Source organism: Megalops cyprinoides, chromosome 14 (assembly GCF_013368585.1).
Source record: "Megalops cyprinoides isolate fMegCyp1 chromosome 14, fMegCyp1.pri, whole genome shotgun sequence".
NCBI classification, from domain to species: Eukaryota; Metazoa; Chordata; class Actinopteri; order Elopiformes; family Megalopidae; genus Megalops; species Megalops cyprinoides.
The window spans coordinates 9,134,241-9,152,640 of record NC_050596.1 but is presented as its reverse complement, the minus strand read 5'-3'; the positions used below and the strand labels follow the sequence as shown (position 1 = coordinate 9,152,640).

Sequence of the window (18,400 nt, the reverse complement as noted above, 5' to 3'; positions counted from 1 at the left end):
TGTGTAACACTCTTTCCCCTTCCTGACTGCTTTGCGGGTCTCTCCGGATAAGAGCGTCTGCCAAACACATAAATATTCGATGATGTTTCCATCACCATCAGATGTCAGAAGTCAGAAAGTGCTTTAGTATCCTTATGGTGAGTGATCTGTGTTTAGAAACGGCTATCGTAGCCGTCGTCAGTGTGTACACAAATCCAGGTGGTGATGTCACCTTCTGGAATCAAGAGAACGGGATTAGTACAAAATGCAAGAGATCTGGGGTTTTGTCGCGTTACTAAATCAAGCCTCTCGTTGAAATTTTACCATGGAATTACGTTAGCAGTGCGGTGCAGAGTCCACATCGGTTCCTTTTTCAGTTCAATTCAATTTACTAGCTGAAAAATCATCATTAAAAACAATGGCCGATTTTCGATTCATGAATTGAATTTCTGTTCCATCTCTGAATTAACTGAAGTGAAATGGATTTGACCCCCCAACTCTGGTGTAGTGTTTTTTCTGGGCTTACAAAGGTTCCAGGTCTGCCATTACACCCCTGAGCAACCTGCTTAACCTCAATGGCTCCAATCTAATATCCAGCAGTATAAATTAATGTGGCACCACACCAGTTCCGCAGATGTTTTCATTTCTGTATTACTCATTATTCTAAAAACAGCTGATGCTTTTAGTTTGCAGTGGGATACTATATGTGCTGCTTGTAGAAAACTACATAAAGTGCGCAGCGGTTCAGTAACTCTGGCTCTTCCAGTGGCGCTTGTGTTTGATACACTACTGCTCCCTGTCCCATGATAGCTTGCTTAAGAGCTGGTATGAGGAAAGGCTATTGTTTTGTTACAAATATGCTGCTGTCAATCACAGTTGGGGGAGAGTCCAGAATTAAATTTAAATCACTTAGATTCAAGTAATTGTTGGATCTTTTGTTCAATGAGTTTTATGGTCATATAAACCATTTTATGGTTATATAACCTGTCAAAATATAACAGTAGATCGGACCACGTATGCCGTCAAGGGTTGTTCTGAAAGGATATGAATGTACTGAAACACTGTAATGTTTGACTTCTCCATGTGAAGACTTGGCCAGAAGATGGGAGCTGTTTTCAGAACTGGGGAGACTCGTTGCTAAGCAACTGTTGTGTACAATGCTGTTTTTTTTTTTCTTTTTTTTCAATGTGTGAAATGTTTGCTTTGGCTCCCTGTGATGTTCAGTCAATTGCTGGCTGGTAAAAGCTATTAAATACACCCCAATAAAATATATACATACATATACATGTACAAAAATACACATACTTTACATACATACACTGGTGTAAAATGCTAAATGTGAATTGTTTACATTAAATTGTAAGTCATACAGTATTTTTGAATCTCATGCAGGTCATTTCACATTGCTATCAATAGCAGCAGCTGGAAAAGTTAATATGAGACCATATACAGCAGCCATAGAAATAATAAAATCACCCACTGGGATAGGTGTTTACACAATTGTGCTGTGTGGGATATTTCACGGGATACACCTCGGCTTTGCAGAAGGTGCCGTGTCAACGTGAAGGATGTTGGGGGGGGGGGGGGGGGGGGGGTGGGAGGGGTGTGAAACTGAACCGACGACAGCGTGTTAACCTGCCCGTCACGCAAAGCGTGCTTGACATTTGGAGCGTTGTGAAACGTCTTTAATGTCAGCCTCCTCACCCCCGGTAAACAAAGCGCACAAAGGCTGTGACAGATTAACTGCTGTCAGTTTGCTTCATTAGCCGACATCCGCGCGGCGGATACCTTGTTACGCCGTTCTCGGCTCCTACTCCCTTTTATGTAGATGAGTGTTCTCAGTCACCCCCGTTTACAGGCTCGAAATTGGCACCTTTTTCCATTGGGTTTCGACGGAGGAGGCCTGAAAAACGTGCAGAAATAAGACCGTTTCATCTGCTTATGCATGTACGGGCACAAGGAGGCGAGACACTTTGTGTGCTCCAGGAGTACGTCAGGTCTTTAAGATCGCATCAACTTACTGTGATATTAGGGCAAAAAATTGCTAATTATCCTCCTCACTGATAGCCAGAGCTCAGCACTCCCGTCCAGGGGGACGAGCTCTCAGCCAATCGGAGCTGTCAGCCAATCAGAGCTGTCGGCCAATCACAGAGACTCCGAGTCCCTCAAATCACCTGGATCCTATCAATAACAAGACAATAGGCACGTTCACTGCGCCCACAAGACCTTTTTCCTCTCCATCTGCATGATGTAACCAGAGACAGAGGAGAACAATTAAACAAGACCTGGCAAGAAAAACAGGGAGGGATCCAAAGTATGCAGACAAGACAGGCTCTTAATCTGCTAGTTTAAATAGCCCATTGTGTCTGTAACAATGTCAGTGGCCATCTATTATTTTACTGGCGAGCGCCAATGGTAAAAAAAAAAAAGCCAGAGAAAAAGAGAAAAGCCAGATGTGAGGGGAAAAAGTATATTGTCTTTTTTCCAAATCGTTTTGTTATGAGTGCTTTAAATCTTTGCAGATATAATGCAGAATTTTCACTGCATCCAAAGGAATACATTTAAACACTGCGTTGCATTAACTGGGGAATCATATAAGGAACAACTGAAATCAAGCAGTAAAGAACATACTATTATGGATACAACAATCTCAGGTGGATATTGTTGGGTCTGTTTTGTAGGTCATTCTGATTATGAAGATATATGAGTCATGTAGCCTGAATTCCCGCCAACAATTTCAGAGGCAAGTAAAATTCAAAGTGATGTATCGGGCAATGTTCAGTGAGTCCAACATTGAGGCGAAGAGAGGAAATATCAGCCCATGCTTCATTCAGGGTTTACATTAAAACCAGAACGAGGCCTTAAATCCATCTATTGTTATAATTACTCAGCTTTATTTGGCTGGGCAAGGCCCGCTATGCATGTTTTAGTTACTTTTTATCTGTAATTACTGCTCCAACAATAATACCCTGATTTGTAAGAATGAGTCACACCCCTCCAAAAAGTATATTTCAGTGGGCTGCTTCAATACAACAGAGGTAAAGTGGACCTGCTGGCATGTAATTATGTAATTTAATTTCCACTATCCAAAAGTAGAAGTGGTATAATTAATCTATTTTGTTACATTTTACACTAAGTGTATTTTCATAAGGCAAAAATCATTCACAGTGCGATTATGAGCATTACAGTATTGTTTTTAACCATGGTGGTTAATATGGAGTAAAACCACATAGTGTATCAAAAAAGAAATGTTGCTATGGCAGCATTGTATTTCACTGCGTTTGCTTATGAATGGTTTATGAGGTAGTAATGACTCACTCGTGAGCGCATTATGCTTATTTCATGAAAGCCACACACAGGTGCACTTAAGGCAAAGTGTTACCAATATTTTTATGGACCTCAGACCGCAGCGGGTGACACAGCACCGTCAGCTGACGCTCTCTCTCTCTCTCTCTCTCTCTGTGAGCGGATGGTGTGGATGCGTCAAAAACAGGAGGCATTGATTTTCCCTGCGAAGCTGCCGAAGCTGTTCTCCCTGCTCCGTTGACTCAGGGCCCCCGACAAAATGAAGTGTGGCACCTCTACATCCCGAGAGCTGGAGAGGACATCCAAGACTGAATAAATTCTCACCCGTGACATTTATTTCTCAGATCTAATCCCGAGCTGATGCCGATGTCCTGTCACAGACTGAGAAGTAACGTTTCATGAATCATTTTTAACGCAGTGGAGGCATGAGAGACTTCCGCTTCAGGCCAGCGGTTCGAAATGAAGAGCGCTGGGTAGAAATAAAGTACATTTTACATCAATATGATCAGTGTCCTTCGACCTGCCTGCAGTTTGGGCAGGGAGGCCCGGTCCTGTCTGGGTTGATGACCTGGCCTGCCTCTCTGGACTGCGTGACTGCTGATGACAGCGCTGTGCCGCATGTCACTGCCCCTCCCAGGGGAATAGCGACTATTGTGGATGTACTGGGCTGTGAAAACTCAGTCCCACCATGACAGTGCCTTGCTCCTGACCTTGTTTATGTGTTTTTGTTATTGTTGTTTTGTTCTTGAGCCTTATAATTTTTTTTTTGTTAATTCAGTCCACCAAATTTGTGATGATGTGTGAGATAAAGTAACACTCTATTAACTATCATAGCATTTTAACTGAGTCCCCTCACTCCACCTCAAATCGTCTATATGAGGTCTGTCTCTCTGCCTTGGAAACAGGATCTCTTATTTCAAAACAGTTCATAGATAGTACAGTAAATTATTCCTATCATTACAGGTGTATCAGCATCACTATACCCTTGAAGAGAACAGAAGACAGTGCAGTTAGCCCACTGGCATCCTTTTCCCTCCCCTCCATCCATTATTAACCGTGTGTTATAATCTCAGCGCAGGGGGAGATGGCATCACATCTGCCTTTCGCAGAGTGTGGCAGTCAGCTCTGCATCAACACAAACGCATCCAGTGCAATGCGAAACAAGATGAGACTGACAGCTCTGATCCCAGGCAGTGATGTCGACATGCATAAGCAGGGAGAGTCTGGATAAAAACCTTTATTTGTTAAAAATAATTTACACAAGTGGATAATGTACCTACAAGTGTGTCCATAGCACAAATGTACATTACACACTTAGTATACAGTCAGGGGATGGCGTGAATAAAAGAGACGGTTTATACCCCAGGTGAAGTTCAAAATGGCACATCTCATATGAGCACGCACACCCCCGACTGGGTCATATCAGGTGGAGTATCATTTATAACGATGGACGGAAAAAGACTGTATCTTTCAGGGAGGGAACATCCTTTGGAAATGTAGTTTTCAGTATGGGATGAAGAGCGAAACAATACTCTTTGATATATTTAGCCCTGCCCAAGTGGGTTTCCATGCCTTAGCGGAGCTGCATGCCGTTGGCTCTCCACCAGCACAAGGGGGACCGCAGATAGTTACGTTAATGTTACGCAACCAGCCAAAATTCGGAAGCGACCCACTTCAAGTGAGCTCATCTGTCCTAGTTTCACGTGCCAGTGTCCGCGCCGCTCTCCCAAGTCTGCGTCTTCAGAGGAAGAGCAGCCGCCCGCTCTCCGCCCCTGGGGTTGGGGTCTGGTGGGAGGGGGGAGAAAGCGTGCCCCCCCCCCCCCCACCTTCAGGTGTCCCTGTGGGGCTGCCTGCCCCGCGCTCGGGGTCATGCCGACTGGATGCCCTCGAAACCGCAGAACTTCCAGCGCTTCTCCAGCGTGGCACCCACACCGCTGAACTCCTGCTTGAACATGCGGGGCAGCCGCACCATCAGCCGCTCCAGCTCCCCTGCCGAGACCTGAGGAGGGGTGCATGATGGGATAGCCTCAGGGGGACATGACGCTGCTTCATACTACAGGTATTTTTATTATAGCTTTGTTTAAGACTCCTTTTTCCAGTGAGTGGCTGGTCTAGCAACAGTAAGTACAGCTAAGTGGTTAGGGCATCTGCATATAGCCATATAGGCATCTGTTAAGCAGATCATAAAGAAAAAAGCAACCTAGAGCAAAAGCCCAAATGTAAATGAAGTACAGAAGTTTGTTGTATGGCTATGCTAGCTTGCTGAATGTCTGAAGAAAACTACTGCAGGAAAGAACTGAGAGAAGGGCCTTGTTAATCTTTCCTGTACCTCTAAACATTACAGGTGATTTTAGTTTGAACAGAAAAAGCCTGGCTTTGCCTATCAATCTCCACACATGCAGTTATGGACATTTAACAACACAAACACACAGTCAAAAGTGGATAATATGAGATAAAACAATACAAACCATATGGCCATTTACTGAAATTTTCATCACTTCCATGAATAACTATCTGTGTGGAAAATTGCTTCTTACAGGAATTATCACCTCCAGCTAAAAATACGTGGGTATGTTACTGTTCCGACAATGACAGTAATGTGCATCTGTTAGAAGATCGGGAGGCAGAGTCTCAGCACAGCATTCAGCAAGCCCAAGCACACAAGCAGAAGCACAATGGGATTTTTGCTCTCAATGACAGTGGTTTAAATTACATTCAGCTGCGTGGGTTTACCTTTGTGTCCAGCCTCTGGATGTAGGACCACAGATACTCAATGTTGGCTCCAAAGGGGTGGACGTGAAGGAAGGTGGATATGATTCCTGTGAGAGCAGAAACACACGGCTTGACTGAACATACCTGTGATCTAAACATGGTGCTCGGCTGAACACGCCTGTGATCTAAACCCAGGGCTCGATTGAACATGCCTGTGATCTAAACCCAGGGCTCGATTGAACATACCTGTGATCTACACCCAGGGCTCGATTGAACATGCCTGTGATCTAAACCCAGGGCTTGATTGAACAAACCTGTGATCTAAACCCAGGGCTCAACTGAACATACCTGTGATCCAAACCCAGGACTCAATGGAACATACCTGTGATCTAAACTCAGGGCTCCATTGAACACGCCTGTGATCCAAACACAGGGCTCGATTGAATACGCCTGTGATCAAAACCCTGGGCTCGATTGAACAGGCCTGTGATCTAAACCCAGGGCTTGACTGAATGCGCCCGTGCCCGCAGCATGGGGATCGATCGCACGTGTCTATGACTGAAGCGCCGTGTCACTGACCGGTCAGGCAATAATACAGTCCACACAATCAGGAACCTGCTGGCTAAGCAGAAAGCCCCGCTCACGTTGATTACTTCCGAGAGGTCCCGGAGTGCTGTGGCCACGACGCAGAGAGAGAGAGAGCGCAGTCCTATCTCCGGGGAGCCCAGCGCCAATATTTATTTCCTTGATTTATATGGCGTAACACTGCCAATTACAGGGGAACCTAATTCAATTCCCTGCACAAGGCCTCCTTTCATGGACCAGCGCTCCCCCTCCAGAGGAGGAGGGGAGGCGCTTAAAGATGCCGCTCTGAGTTTTAAGTGAAATACACAACAGGGTGGTACAAAGTCCATGCTGACAATGAGAGTCTGTTCTGCCTTGGTGGTGCCTTTCTGCTGGTAACCAGTCCAGTAAGCAGGACTTGAAACGTAATAACAATACTATTTGTTCGTGGTTGATCGTTATTTTTTTTGTTTGTTTTGTTTTTGTAATTACCGGAGCTGGTGACTGTGTTTTCATGCACCGCTAAGAGAGAAATGTGTTCACGCGCTCTTGCCTCATCACAGTGTACACCATGTTTTAGAATGAGAATTATTTCTGCGCATCGAGGAGCAATTTTATAAATAACCGTACATGCAAAAAGGCAGTGGTACGTAAAAACAGCAAGCTGACGCAAATGAATCGAGCGAATATAGAGGTATTTCTCCTTGAGTTAAAACTGCGGCTCTGGGAGTCGAGGTCGTGACTGGAGAACGGAGCGATTTGTGTTGCGCTGTCAGTCTCTCAGCTCTCTTTTCCCTCGGAAGGAGTTTACCTTGCCAGCCGTTCTGGCTGAGGGCCTCCTCTCCTGCCTCTCCCTCCCCCGGTTCAGTCCGACAAGTGCATTTCTCTCCGCAAGCAAGGCATTACCAGGGGCAGACGCAGCCCCAGGAGATGTGTATGTGTGTGTGTGTGTGTGTGTGTGTGTGTGTGTGTGTGTGTGTGTGTGTGTGTGTGTGTGTGTGCGTGTGTGCTGGATTTGAGGAGGCCTGGCTGCCCTGGTCCTTGGCCAGTGTAGCGGCCTGGCTGACAGACAGACGAGCCCTCCCTCCCCGCCCACGCCGCCCTCGCAAAGCTGCCGAGCTCCGCAGGATCATAATACCAGAACATGACAGCGGGCCTGCGCGCACCGCGCGGCCCTCTCCCTCTTTCATTCTGAGGCATGTTACCGTGCTGCTCGGGGGGGTCCCACACCGCACCGCTGAAACGCAGGGGCTCCGTTTCAGCAAAGCTCGCGAATCCTACCGACTGCCGGAGAGCTCGGTCTTCATCGCCCTGCCCTGCGGGTCACTCAAGCGGCATTACCCACGATTCCCTGCGCTTCCAAGGGCCGGAGGAGGTCAAAAGGGCAGGCGCGGAGGTGGTCGGGCGATTACCGAGGAGCAGGGCCTCCTTCTCCGATCGCAGGGGGCCTCGGGCGACCGCCTCCGCACTCTTCTCCTGGCCGTGACAGGACACCGCGAAGCCGTTCACTCCCTGTCGACACGGGAAAAGAGGACGAAATGAAGGAACAAGCCGACACGCACCCAAAGACACAGAAGCACTATTTTATGCCTTGTGAATCCATACGGAGCAATGAATCGCAGCTGCAACCGAAAGCCACCAAACACACCGTAAAGCCGGCATCAGGTTGAGTATGCCTCATCACTGCAGCTCTGCTTACTGGATTCACCCCTCAGTGCACTGTTTTCACGCCCCACTGCAGCTGAGATACATTTAATGCAGGCAATATAGCACACAGTTAGTGTAAATCAATGAGCCAGGGTTAAAAGTTCAAGTCCTATATATGGGGACCCCACTGAATATATATATATGATATATGTGCAACACTTCACTGAAAGAGGAAAGTGCTTTCTTCTATTCCTCTAGGGGCTCCAATCAATCTAGGAGTACATGCATGTCTTTCGAGTGCCAATGCAATGCTACAGTGGCACATACACCCTCTTCTGTTTCCTTCCACTCAGATGGGTCTAATGGGGGAGGGGGGGGGGGGTAGGGGGGTACAGAGACCATGCCAACAGGAGGCCAGATGCAGATCAAACATTCATTTGATGGCGGATGTGCACCAGTGATCTGCTACCTAGAGCCTAGAGCTAGAACCTAGCTGATTTTACAGCCTTCGGTTTCGCTTCCACCCGCATGTATTTAAGCATCACCTCCTCCTTTCCCTCCCCCACTCCTTCCCATCCCTCCCTCCCTCCCTCCCTCCCGGTGGGCGAAACAGGCAGCCAAGCGGGACAGGCCTACCTTCTCCGCCACCTCCGTTGTGCTCAGCTCTGTGGCGTCCAAGCTGTTCAGCAGCTACCAACAGGGGAACAAATAACAGACACCCACTGAGCCAATCGCAATACAGGCTTGATGCTCATGCGAGAGATTGATTTTTACAGAGTGTGAAACTGAGAGAAACTGGTCTGATTCGGACCTCCGTGAATCCTGTTACGCTGTGAAGCAAAGGCACCCAACAGTGGTGCTGTACAGTACCTTCATGCTGGAAAACCTCAGGTTTAGTACAGATGGAAACACAAAACAGTTCAACTAAGAGCTGAAAAACACAATGTACTCCACAGATTTACAGCGCATGCTGGCAATACTTTTAACTACATCACGTTAATGAGAACCATTACTGTTTTCAGATGTGTAATGGACATAAATCAGGGAAGGGTGGTACTCAGTACTCTTGTGATAACAAATCTGCAATAAAACGTATCAGTGTGAAAACAATCGGGCAGCTTGGTGATTTGTTAGCTTGTGCTGCTGCTGGTTAAGTTCCTGACGTGTGCACGGATCTCCTGTTTGTTTCACATAGATTTTATGAGTCATTTAGAAAAGGCCTGTTCAGACTCAACAGCAGCGCGACAGGACAAACTACTGAGGGTCTATGTGGATGTGGAAATCAAAGAATTATAGGCCAAATTCTCTGTGCAGGAGCACTTTCCCGCTCACATCAGGATATACAGATTCTACACCGGTCCATCCAAGCTGTGTGACTCTGTTCTCCTCCAGGTAACTGAAAGAATGGGGAGTGAGCGAGTTTTGGAGAGGGACAGCCCACTGCCACTCCATGAGTTTGTAATGATCCAACAAAAGAGGTCTGCTTTAAAAATACTAGCGGATTGTAGAAGCACTCAACTGGTCGGGATACCTATCGTTATATATCATACTCTTATTTCAGCACAACAAATCTATTACATGGATAATACAGATGTGCTGGCAGGCAGAAAGCTGGGAAAAACAGACATATAGATACTTAACATATTTAATGTGAAAAGTGGAAGAAAAATAAAGTTGGCCTCTGTAGAGGGGAGTAGAAGTGGCTTAAAACTAATACCTAATAACCATACAGATATGGTTCATACAAATAAATGTTATAATTCCACGAGAGTGTGTGTTTTTCCTCGGCAGCGCGATGTTTAATGAGCCCACGGGACGCTCCCCGGCTCCGCTTACCCTCTCCTTCAGGGCGAGGAGCTCCCTCTCCAGGCTCCTCTGCTGCTCCCTGGCCCGCTCCAGCTCCAGCTCTTTACTATTCAGCTCCTCCTGGAGACCCAGCAGCTGCTGTGGAGGAGAAGTGAGCGACGCTGTCAGGAATGAAAGGGGAGCAGTCGGGAAGAGAGACGAGCCGCCGAAGTGGCAGCTCGCCCTGACAACTGCAACTATCAGCGGTGCTGGGGGAGGAAACTGAGGAAACAAATGAAAACAGAGCGTTCAGAGAAAGCCCCGGTGACTGAGAGAGAGCTTCTGAAGACTGGAGGAGCGGGATTGACATATCAGAGAGCATTAGAGCAGGATAAAGCGAGAGGGGAGTGCGGTAAATGCACACAGAGCACACCCTCAGCATTCGTACGGGCGAACGCGAGCCCCGAGCGGAGAGCGGAGTAGCCCCCGTTAGCTGCGGCGCTCTCTGGCTGCAGGTTACCTGCTGCACGCCCTGCAGCGTGTGCTGCAGAAAGTGCTGCTGCTGCTGCTGCTGCTGCTCGTGGGCGTGGTCCTCGTCACAGCGGAAGGCCTTGCCCTGCTCCTGTTTCAGCAGCTCCACCTCGTTCCTGTAGGCGTCCAGCTGCCAGCGGAGGCTGTCGTTCTCCTCGCGCAGGGCGTAGGCCTGCCCAGCTAGCACTGCACACCAGGAGAGAGTGCAGTGCTGTTACACACACACACACACACACACACACACACACACACACTCATATGTTCACACAAACCCACACGCATTTACACACACACACACACACACACACACACACACACACACACAAACAAACGTACCCAAAAGAACACGCCTTCACAAAACAAAACACTGATGTTTTGAAATACTGCTATGATTTAAAAACAGAAAAATGATGCCCTCTCTTCAGCAAACATTGCTTGGCATTGGTACAAAACCACACATTGGCACAAGCCTGTGAAAACATCTTGTTTACTCTTTCACTGGAAGAAGTGATAGCTGTTGTTCTTCCCCCTACATTTAATCCCAAAATCATATTTTAAGCACAACTGTCAAAATGAGGCAGCACAGCTGTCATTTCAAGAGCAGCTGAAATAAATTGCTGTTTGGGGCTGTAGCCGTAATTGATTCGGAGGGTTGCTGAATAGCGTTGGACACTGTAACTTGTCTGGGGAGACATTTCATCTCAGTTGATAGATATTTCTTATTTCAATTTAAAATGCTTTCTTAAGGATTCTGAGATTGTATGGCTCGGTAACTCAGGAAATATCACTATGCTTGGAATCACCGGACAGGCTTGAGGACAGCATTTTTCAATATGAATATTATTGTTATTATTATTATTATTATTATTATTATTATTATTACTACAATTTTGCCAATGACTTTCTCCATGCAAACCAGCAAGGAGAAGCAATCTGAACACTACAACAAGCACCACACTATAAATAACAATATGCCTAGTGTCACGCATTTCAAACAGCATTGAAAGAAGTAATCTTCAAGGCCAAAGATGAGAGAAAACTCAATAACCCCGCTTCCCAAAAGAAGATGGCAGAGAGTAGGATATGATGATTACACAGAGCTGTAAGGCCCACAGTCTCCTCCTAGGCAGCATACTCTATACAGGGATCACAAATTTTCATATGACTGAGAGCTTCAGTTGCGCAAAAAAAGACAGTAGTGCTGTTTATTCCAGTCTCAGCATACCTGAGTCATCCAGACGCATTTTCTTGCAGGGGTTTTCATCTGAGTCATCCTCAGACATCTCCATCTCTTCCTCCCTGCGTATCCCCATGATCTCTTCACTGTGTGCATTTCTCAGCTCCTGCAAACACCACAACCAGGGACAGCGCCCCCTAGAGTCGCTTAGTGGTTAATGGCCTGGATCGCTTCGTTTGTATCACTGCTTGCAATTAAGAGCAGTAGACACACAAAAAAAAGAACACAGCACACAGGAAAGCAGAGAGAGTTCTGTGTCTAAGCCCCCCTGGCAGACACAGGAAGACAATCCTGACAATGGGAGAGACTCTGTCACGGCTCTGTGTTCTCAATACTGCAAAACACTGAAAAGGGTCCATGGCTCTGTTTGCCGCAAGCTGAGAATGTATCTTAAAAAATCTCATTCGCTAACATCCAGCATCAGTGCTCCCCTGACAGCCGTTCCAGGATCAACTCAGGAGAAGTGTAATGTTGCTAATGTGAAATATCTTTTGTTTTATAAAAAATAAATATGCTGTCTGATGCCACAGTCAAGAGGAGAAGAAAACATTACAGCTGTCGGATCCACAAGCAAAGATGTCCTTTCCCTCTCTACTTGGCATTGACTTTTGCAGGCAGATACAGTATAGTTTTTAATTGATCTCAGCGCTAACCCTGTGTGCTTAAGCAGACTTGCATAGATTCTGGAAATGCTGGAATTCCCAAACAAAACACTCTTTGAAGATGTGGACTTATCAGCACACATGGAGCTGGTACACTATTAGCTGCACATTGGAAGCTGGATGATTTTTAAGGTGTAGACCTATCAAGATGGTGAGCCGTGGAGCCTTTCTTATTTGCAGTATTTCACCACAGAGCCATGACAACAACGTGAATGAAATAGCACTTATCTCTTGTGCAAAAGTCGTCTTTACCACAGCAGGGCCTTACCTCCGGAAGAATCAACAACTAAGAATAAACAGTCAATTTCGTTCACATTCACTCCTTGGTGAAAGGAGTGAATGTCACAAGGTGTTTGACCTCAACAGAGCTTTTAGCTCCACCCCCTTGATATGGCATACCCCCACGGGTGTGGCAGTCATCTGTCAATCACAGCAGGGTCCTGCAAAAGGGCTTCATTTTAACTGGCAATCTCTTGGTTATCCAGGTCTCACACTGGATGCACAAGCAATCTCAGAATGCACTGTGGGAGAAGTAAAGTGGGGGGGGGGCTTTCTGCCTGGGGCTAAAATGATCGCAGAGAAAGGTCAGAAAAGCTGTCATCTGAACAACAGGCAAGAGAAGGATTCCAAGTGCAAACTGCAAATGTAGATTTAATTAATCAAAAATCATTTGGACACAATTATATTATATTATATTCATGGGGGATTCTCCAGTCATCCCTTTTCTTACTTCTTGCACATGGGTACACACAGACTATTGGCATCAGGCTAGCTTAAGATGGGATGTAAAGCCTTTTGGGTTTAACTGTAAAATAAATAAAATATAAAATCATATTCCCATTCCACAAGATGAACCATTATGTGGAGATGGGACAAGGTATTTTTTTTTTAATCCTTACCTCCCTTACTAATTTCCCAGCGCTGAATAATTAATCGACACCCGTCATCAATAACTATCTCCTCAGCTCTGGAAGCATACGTTGCCATGGCAGTGCCTAATATATTCCGGGGGCAGCAACAGCTGCTACATCGGCATGCGGGCGAAACTCTAGCATCGAGAGCACGCCTCTCTTCGGGAGGGGTCTGAGAGGGATGAGGGGACAGCGAGAGCAGCACACGGGGTACCCCTGCTAGTCTGCTGGTCCGCGAGGACAACATTGGGGGGAAAGGGGGGGGGGGGGGGGGGGCCAACGGGAACACAAGACGTCTTTACATCAACATCTGCCGCCTCAGCCTGGCCTGCGGAGTTCTGCGTGACAGTAAAGGGAAGAAGGGCACCAACCTCGCACTGCTTGCGCCACATGTCTATGTTCCTGCGCTGCGCTTTTGAGAAATGGTCCCATGCCTTTTGCCTGGTGGCGGCGGTGAGAACGGCCGTAATCTGCTCGACTTCGGCGAATAAGGGAGTCAAGACAAGACAAGCCATTTTATGCAGTGACCCGGTACCGCCGGCAACCAAGCGGCCAGAGACGCCGAGGAAACTGAACGCGGAAAAAAAAACGCCGCTGGCGGCAGTTCGGTTCAGCTTCCCGGGAGCCTCTGCCACACAGTACTTACAGTTCATCACCTGCAGAATCTGTGCCTTCAGGTCTGAGGGCAGGCAACATTTTACAGTGAGAGGGAGGCTGACGAGCAAAGGCTGAGCCAGAATGTTCCAGGAGACCTACTGAGATGGCAGGTTTTGCATAACTCGAATTATTGCCAGGGGTTACCGCTTACTAACGAATCTTAATTTACATATTCCCACCCGTAGTAAAATGTTGCCTTCTTATTTTCCTGTTTTGATTGACTGCTATAATGAGCAATACTCCCTTGAATCTACAGGAATTGACAAACAGCATCACTGTTCTGCTAGAAGACAGACTAGATTAACTAAAAATGTAGTCATTCTGCCATAGCACTGTGGTGGTATTTCTGTATATTTAAGCCTGTATACAATTTTGTATGTAATTCAGTCACTCCTTTGACCCTCCAAAGAATAAATTTGTTTCTAAAACACTTCAGACATGCTACCTACTGGTGTTTTGCATCTTTAATTACAGCTTTGGGCCAGCTGTGATAACTACTCTGTTTTTCTCCTCTGCATTTAAAATAGTTACATGAAACAAAAACGCATACTTTTGTCTCCTTTTTCATCTGGCTCTCAAGAATGCATTTCAAAAACAGTCATTGAAGTACTTCTGCAGAGGAAATATTAGCCACACATTTAATCTTCCACTTTAGTGAAATCCATTTGCTGTAAATGCCACATGTTTTGATATAAACCTATCTGCAACATCCGGCCACAAGCTAAAAACATTTCAGGAAAATGAGGCTGCCTGATCAAAAGAAGGGAGATGAAAGAGTGACCTACCTTTGAGGGCTGGAGTTAAGTGGAGCAGGCCCCACCCCTGGCGTGTTGTCAGTCAGCTGCCAGTGTAACTGTACTTACCCAATCAGAGCCCCCCTCGTGACTCTGACTAATGGCACAGCTGTCTTGGGACAATACTACAGTCCTCACCCACTGGTGGGCTGTCACACTCACACTCGGGCCTGTTGTACTGTGTTTTGTGTTGCTTCTTAAAAGTGACAACCAGTACAGACCTTTATAACTGCTTTCGTATAGCTTACACGATCAAGGTTTTGAGGTCTGTACATGTGATACATGGAATCAGGCTTGTAATTTTGACTTGTGGTAATGGTATTCTGTCTCTTTAAGAGTAACCTGATTATAGAAACGTATTATTAATAGCATCTCAAATCAAATGAGAAATAGCATGAGAAGGGATTGTCTTTATAAATGAGCCACGCAATCTACTTAAAGTATCGAGAATTAGCCACAATCTGTGTGGTAAGTGGGATAAGTTAGTGTACTAATGCTAACAGGGTAGCTCCAGTGCTTTGGATACAGTGCGGAGCGTTAGGGTGCTGGTGTGGCAGGGCCTTACACTGCGTGAGGATGGACAGCAGGGCATTCTTGAAGTGCTCCTTGGCCAGCTCCATCTCCTCCTCGTGCAGGGCCTTCTCGTTCATCAGCCGCCGCACGTGGCTGTTGGCCGACTGGATCATGGAGTAGAAGTGGTTGGCGGAGCGGCGGTTGACCTCGCCGCGGTCTATCCAGGTCAGCAGCACCGCCGTGGCCTCGCTGAACTTGTTGTCATCTGGGGAGGGGGGCGGTGGGAGGGGAGGGGCCCAAAAGTGAGTCCGGACGCCACTTATTTTACCCAGACCTGTCTGTGTCTGGGTTGCTGTAAGAGCATGTTTCTGTAACAAATATGAAAGACTGAAGTGACATCACCTCACTTTCTGCACTTGCACGAGTTGAACAGAATGAAATACCAATTCCACAACACTGCCATTGCTATTATACCACATTATTCTCACTTAGCACATGTTATTATCCAGAATGGCTTACATAAGCTACCATTTTATCCATATATACAGCTATTTACTGAGGCAATTCTAGATTGAGTACCTTGCCCAACAGTACAACAGCAGTGCCTCACAAGGGAATCAAACCAGCAACCTTTCGGTTATGAGCTCTGCTCCTTACCACTGCGCCACATTGCTGCCTGTACATACCCCCCGTATGCTTAACAGGCCACCTTATCCTGGAACCCTGCAATGCTTTCATTACATGCTATGTATTTAACCTGACGGATGTCTAGACACTTATTTACAACAGGTAATTCAGCACTGGCTCACCTGGGATCTAAACCTCTGCAACCCCATGGTTGTAAGGCAAGTTGCCCAAACACAGAAGTGTATCGCAGCCCTGTGACACGGCTGCACAATTTAATGTTGCTTTCCACAGCTAAGGGACACCAGTATATCCCGCTTGTCAGAGCCCGCTGACTCCAGGAGAGAAAACATGAGGCGTCATCTGAAGGAAAGTAATGGGAACAGGAGTCCTTCAGCGCTGCCTCTCTCAGACTTTAATAACCCTGTCTCCAAGGGAGCCGTGTGCAAATCTGATGATAATTAAAATCTGTCGCAGTGTGAGAGCAGACACTAGAGCTGGCAGTAATTTAGAGGCCACACAATGAATCTGTATACCCAAGACAACAAGGCTTGTCTGTTATTTAAAAGCAGCGAAAATATATCCCGTGCAGAGGCAATTGCAGGTGGCTTGTTCATGCACACCTCATAGGCAGTCCAAGAACTCCTCCATATAAATTCAGAGCAACGTCCCCAGCTCATATAGTAGTCGTGTACACAGCTAAATATTTATGAAAGGCGACGTGCCTCGTTCAAGGATACCACAGCGCTGCCGTGCCAGGGGTTTACAACTACAACCTGCCCGCTACAAATCGAATATCCCAAATGCCGTACTGCACCACCTTCCTGTACAGCTCAAAAAAAACAACAGAACAAGCCTACATGTATTTCTGCCAGCAATTTGTACCGAAAATATGTGCTGGACGAACAGAAATCCATTTTAAATATGTGGCACCGGGAGCAACCCATCATCTATTTTTAATTAATTGAAGCGCTATTGATTTCAATATTGGCAAGCGCGTGCCTGGTGACAGGGGGTAGCCCAGGGGTTGCCGTCTTCCTCAAAGCCGCCTAGCAAACCGGAGACGGCCCCTCTCGTTAAGCCGGTGCTCAGATACGAGAATAATTATGAAGCAAATCATTTTCCTAACCCCAGGGGCAACGGTGCTCCTCGTTCAAAAATAATTCCTGTGGAGAAATGAAACTGGATCCCCCCCCCCCCCCCCCAACCCTGAGGTGCAAGGAGGAGAATGCTAATGACGAATGTGTTAATGTTAAACACAACCCCCCACCCCCAGCCTCCACACCCCCAAAACCCACAACCCCCACCCAGCCCACCTCCACACCCCCCACCCCATTACTCTCCAGCATCTGCACCTCACCCACAATGCAGTGCAAGGGCTTTATTAACTTTGTAATAGAAAACACATATATTTAGTTCCAGAGAGGGGATAAAGCTTTAATGATCATGATTAATGCATTTGCTTGTCTACAGTAATAATAAAAAACTCTAACCACGGTCTGTTTGAAGGAGCGGGATCAGCATAAACATGACGCTCCCCCTATGCTTTTCGGAACAGTGAAGGGAGTGGATGGTATGAGTACAGAGAAGAAGAAAACTGTCAGACGATAAGCTCCCCCACAGCAAGGAGCGCAGCGGAGGTATGCGCTGGTTACCAAAATGAAATGAGGGAATGTAGGCTAGCTGGACACTGGGGGTTACCGTGTCTGCCCTTCACAGAAGTGCTGCGTTTTAATGCACTGGCAGCACAGAGCATGTGACAGAAAGGTCATATTATGCACACACATCGTCGGATACAATGCCATGCATGAGCTTTCACTGTCTATGTGCATGGTTTATGAGCTCATAGTCTCGTGTGTGAGACTGGAATTTCAATATTTGCTGGATGAAGAAGCAGAGTAAACTCCTGGAGCTTGAACACTGTGTGAGACACTGGAAGGGCTGCCTGTTTAATGTCAATGTCGAAATTCCATTCTGAGCCTGATCGAGTTTCATCACCCGGCTGCCGGCTGGGCCCAACCGACCAACGGGGTCAAGGAAGAGCCAGGATGCTCTGATGAGAGATGACAGACACTGTTTGACAAACGTGGTGGAAATACTGATATGGACAGAGAGGTTCCCATCAACCTTATGAGAGCAATAAAGTATCTCCACAGCGAGAGGGTTTGGAGAAGGGGACCAGCTACCCCCACCTCTACTTTCAAAATCCATCTTTCTAGCTGGAATCAGGCTAAAACAAAACCTGAATCACAGGTCCCCTCACAAGGGATTTCACAAACAAACGCATTGCCAAATCAAAATGTTTGCTTAAAATATTCAAAAAACTTGTGCATGAAAGTTGAAGAATTTATGCTTTGTTCCTATTTTTTTTTCTACGTTGGGGTAGCTAAGGACATTCACCATTGTTCTAGCACAAAGAAAAAGCTTCAGGAATAAAAATAGCAGCAACACAAACCTTCTAAACAGGGGGATCAATAT

General features: G+C 46.5%; 1 protein-coding gene across 3 annotated transcripts in view; it reads right to left on the bottom strand.

Annotated features, from left to right (window-relative positions):
* Positions 1 to 4,520: 4,520 nt before the first annotated feature.
* Positions 4,521 to 18,400, bottom strand: part of LOC118788939 (ecto-NOX disulfide-thiol exchanger 1-like) — a 50,866-nt gene continuing 36,986 nt past the window's right edge. For 2 of the 3 annotated variants that reach the window (XM_036545156.1, XM_036545157.1), the window contains exons 7-15: positions 15,351 to 15,563; positions 13,706 to 13,812; positions 11,750 to 11,867; positions 10,514 to 10,710; positions 10,045 to 10,152; positions 8,845 to 8,898; positions 7,974 to 8,073; positions 6,019 to 6,104; positions 4,521 to 5,284 (exon numbers count right to left, since the gene is read on the bottom strand). In XM_036545156.1, the coding sequence (XP_036401049.1) occupies positions 5,153 to 5,284; positions 6,019 to 6,104; positions 7,974 to 8,073; positions 8,845 to 8,898; positions 10,045 to 10,152; positions 10,514 to 10,710; positions 11,750 to 11,867; positions 13,706 to 13,812; positions 15,351 to 15,563 (1,115 nt within the window). In that variant the 3' untranslated portion in view covers positions 4,521 to 5,152. Of the gene's footprint in view, positions 5,285 to 6,018; positions 6,105 to 7,662; positions 8,074 to 8,844; positions 8,899 to 10,044; positions 10,153 to 10,513; positions 10,711 to 11,749; positions 11,868 to 13,705; positions 13,813 to 15,350; positions 15,564 to 18,400 lie in introns of those variants that run through there. The other variant, XM_036545158.1, reaches the window with a different exon arrangement.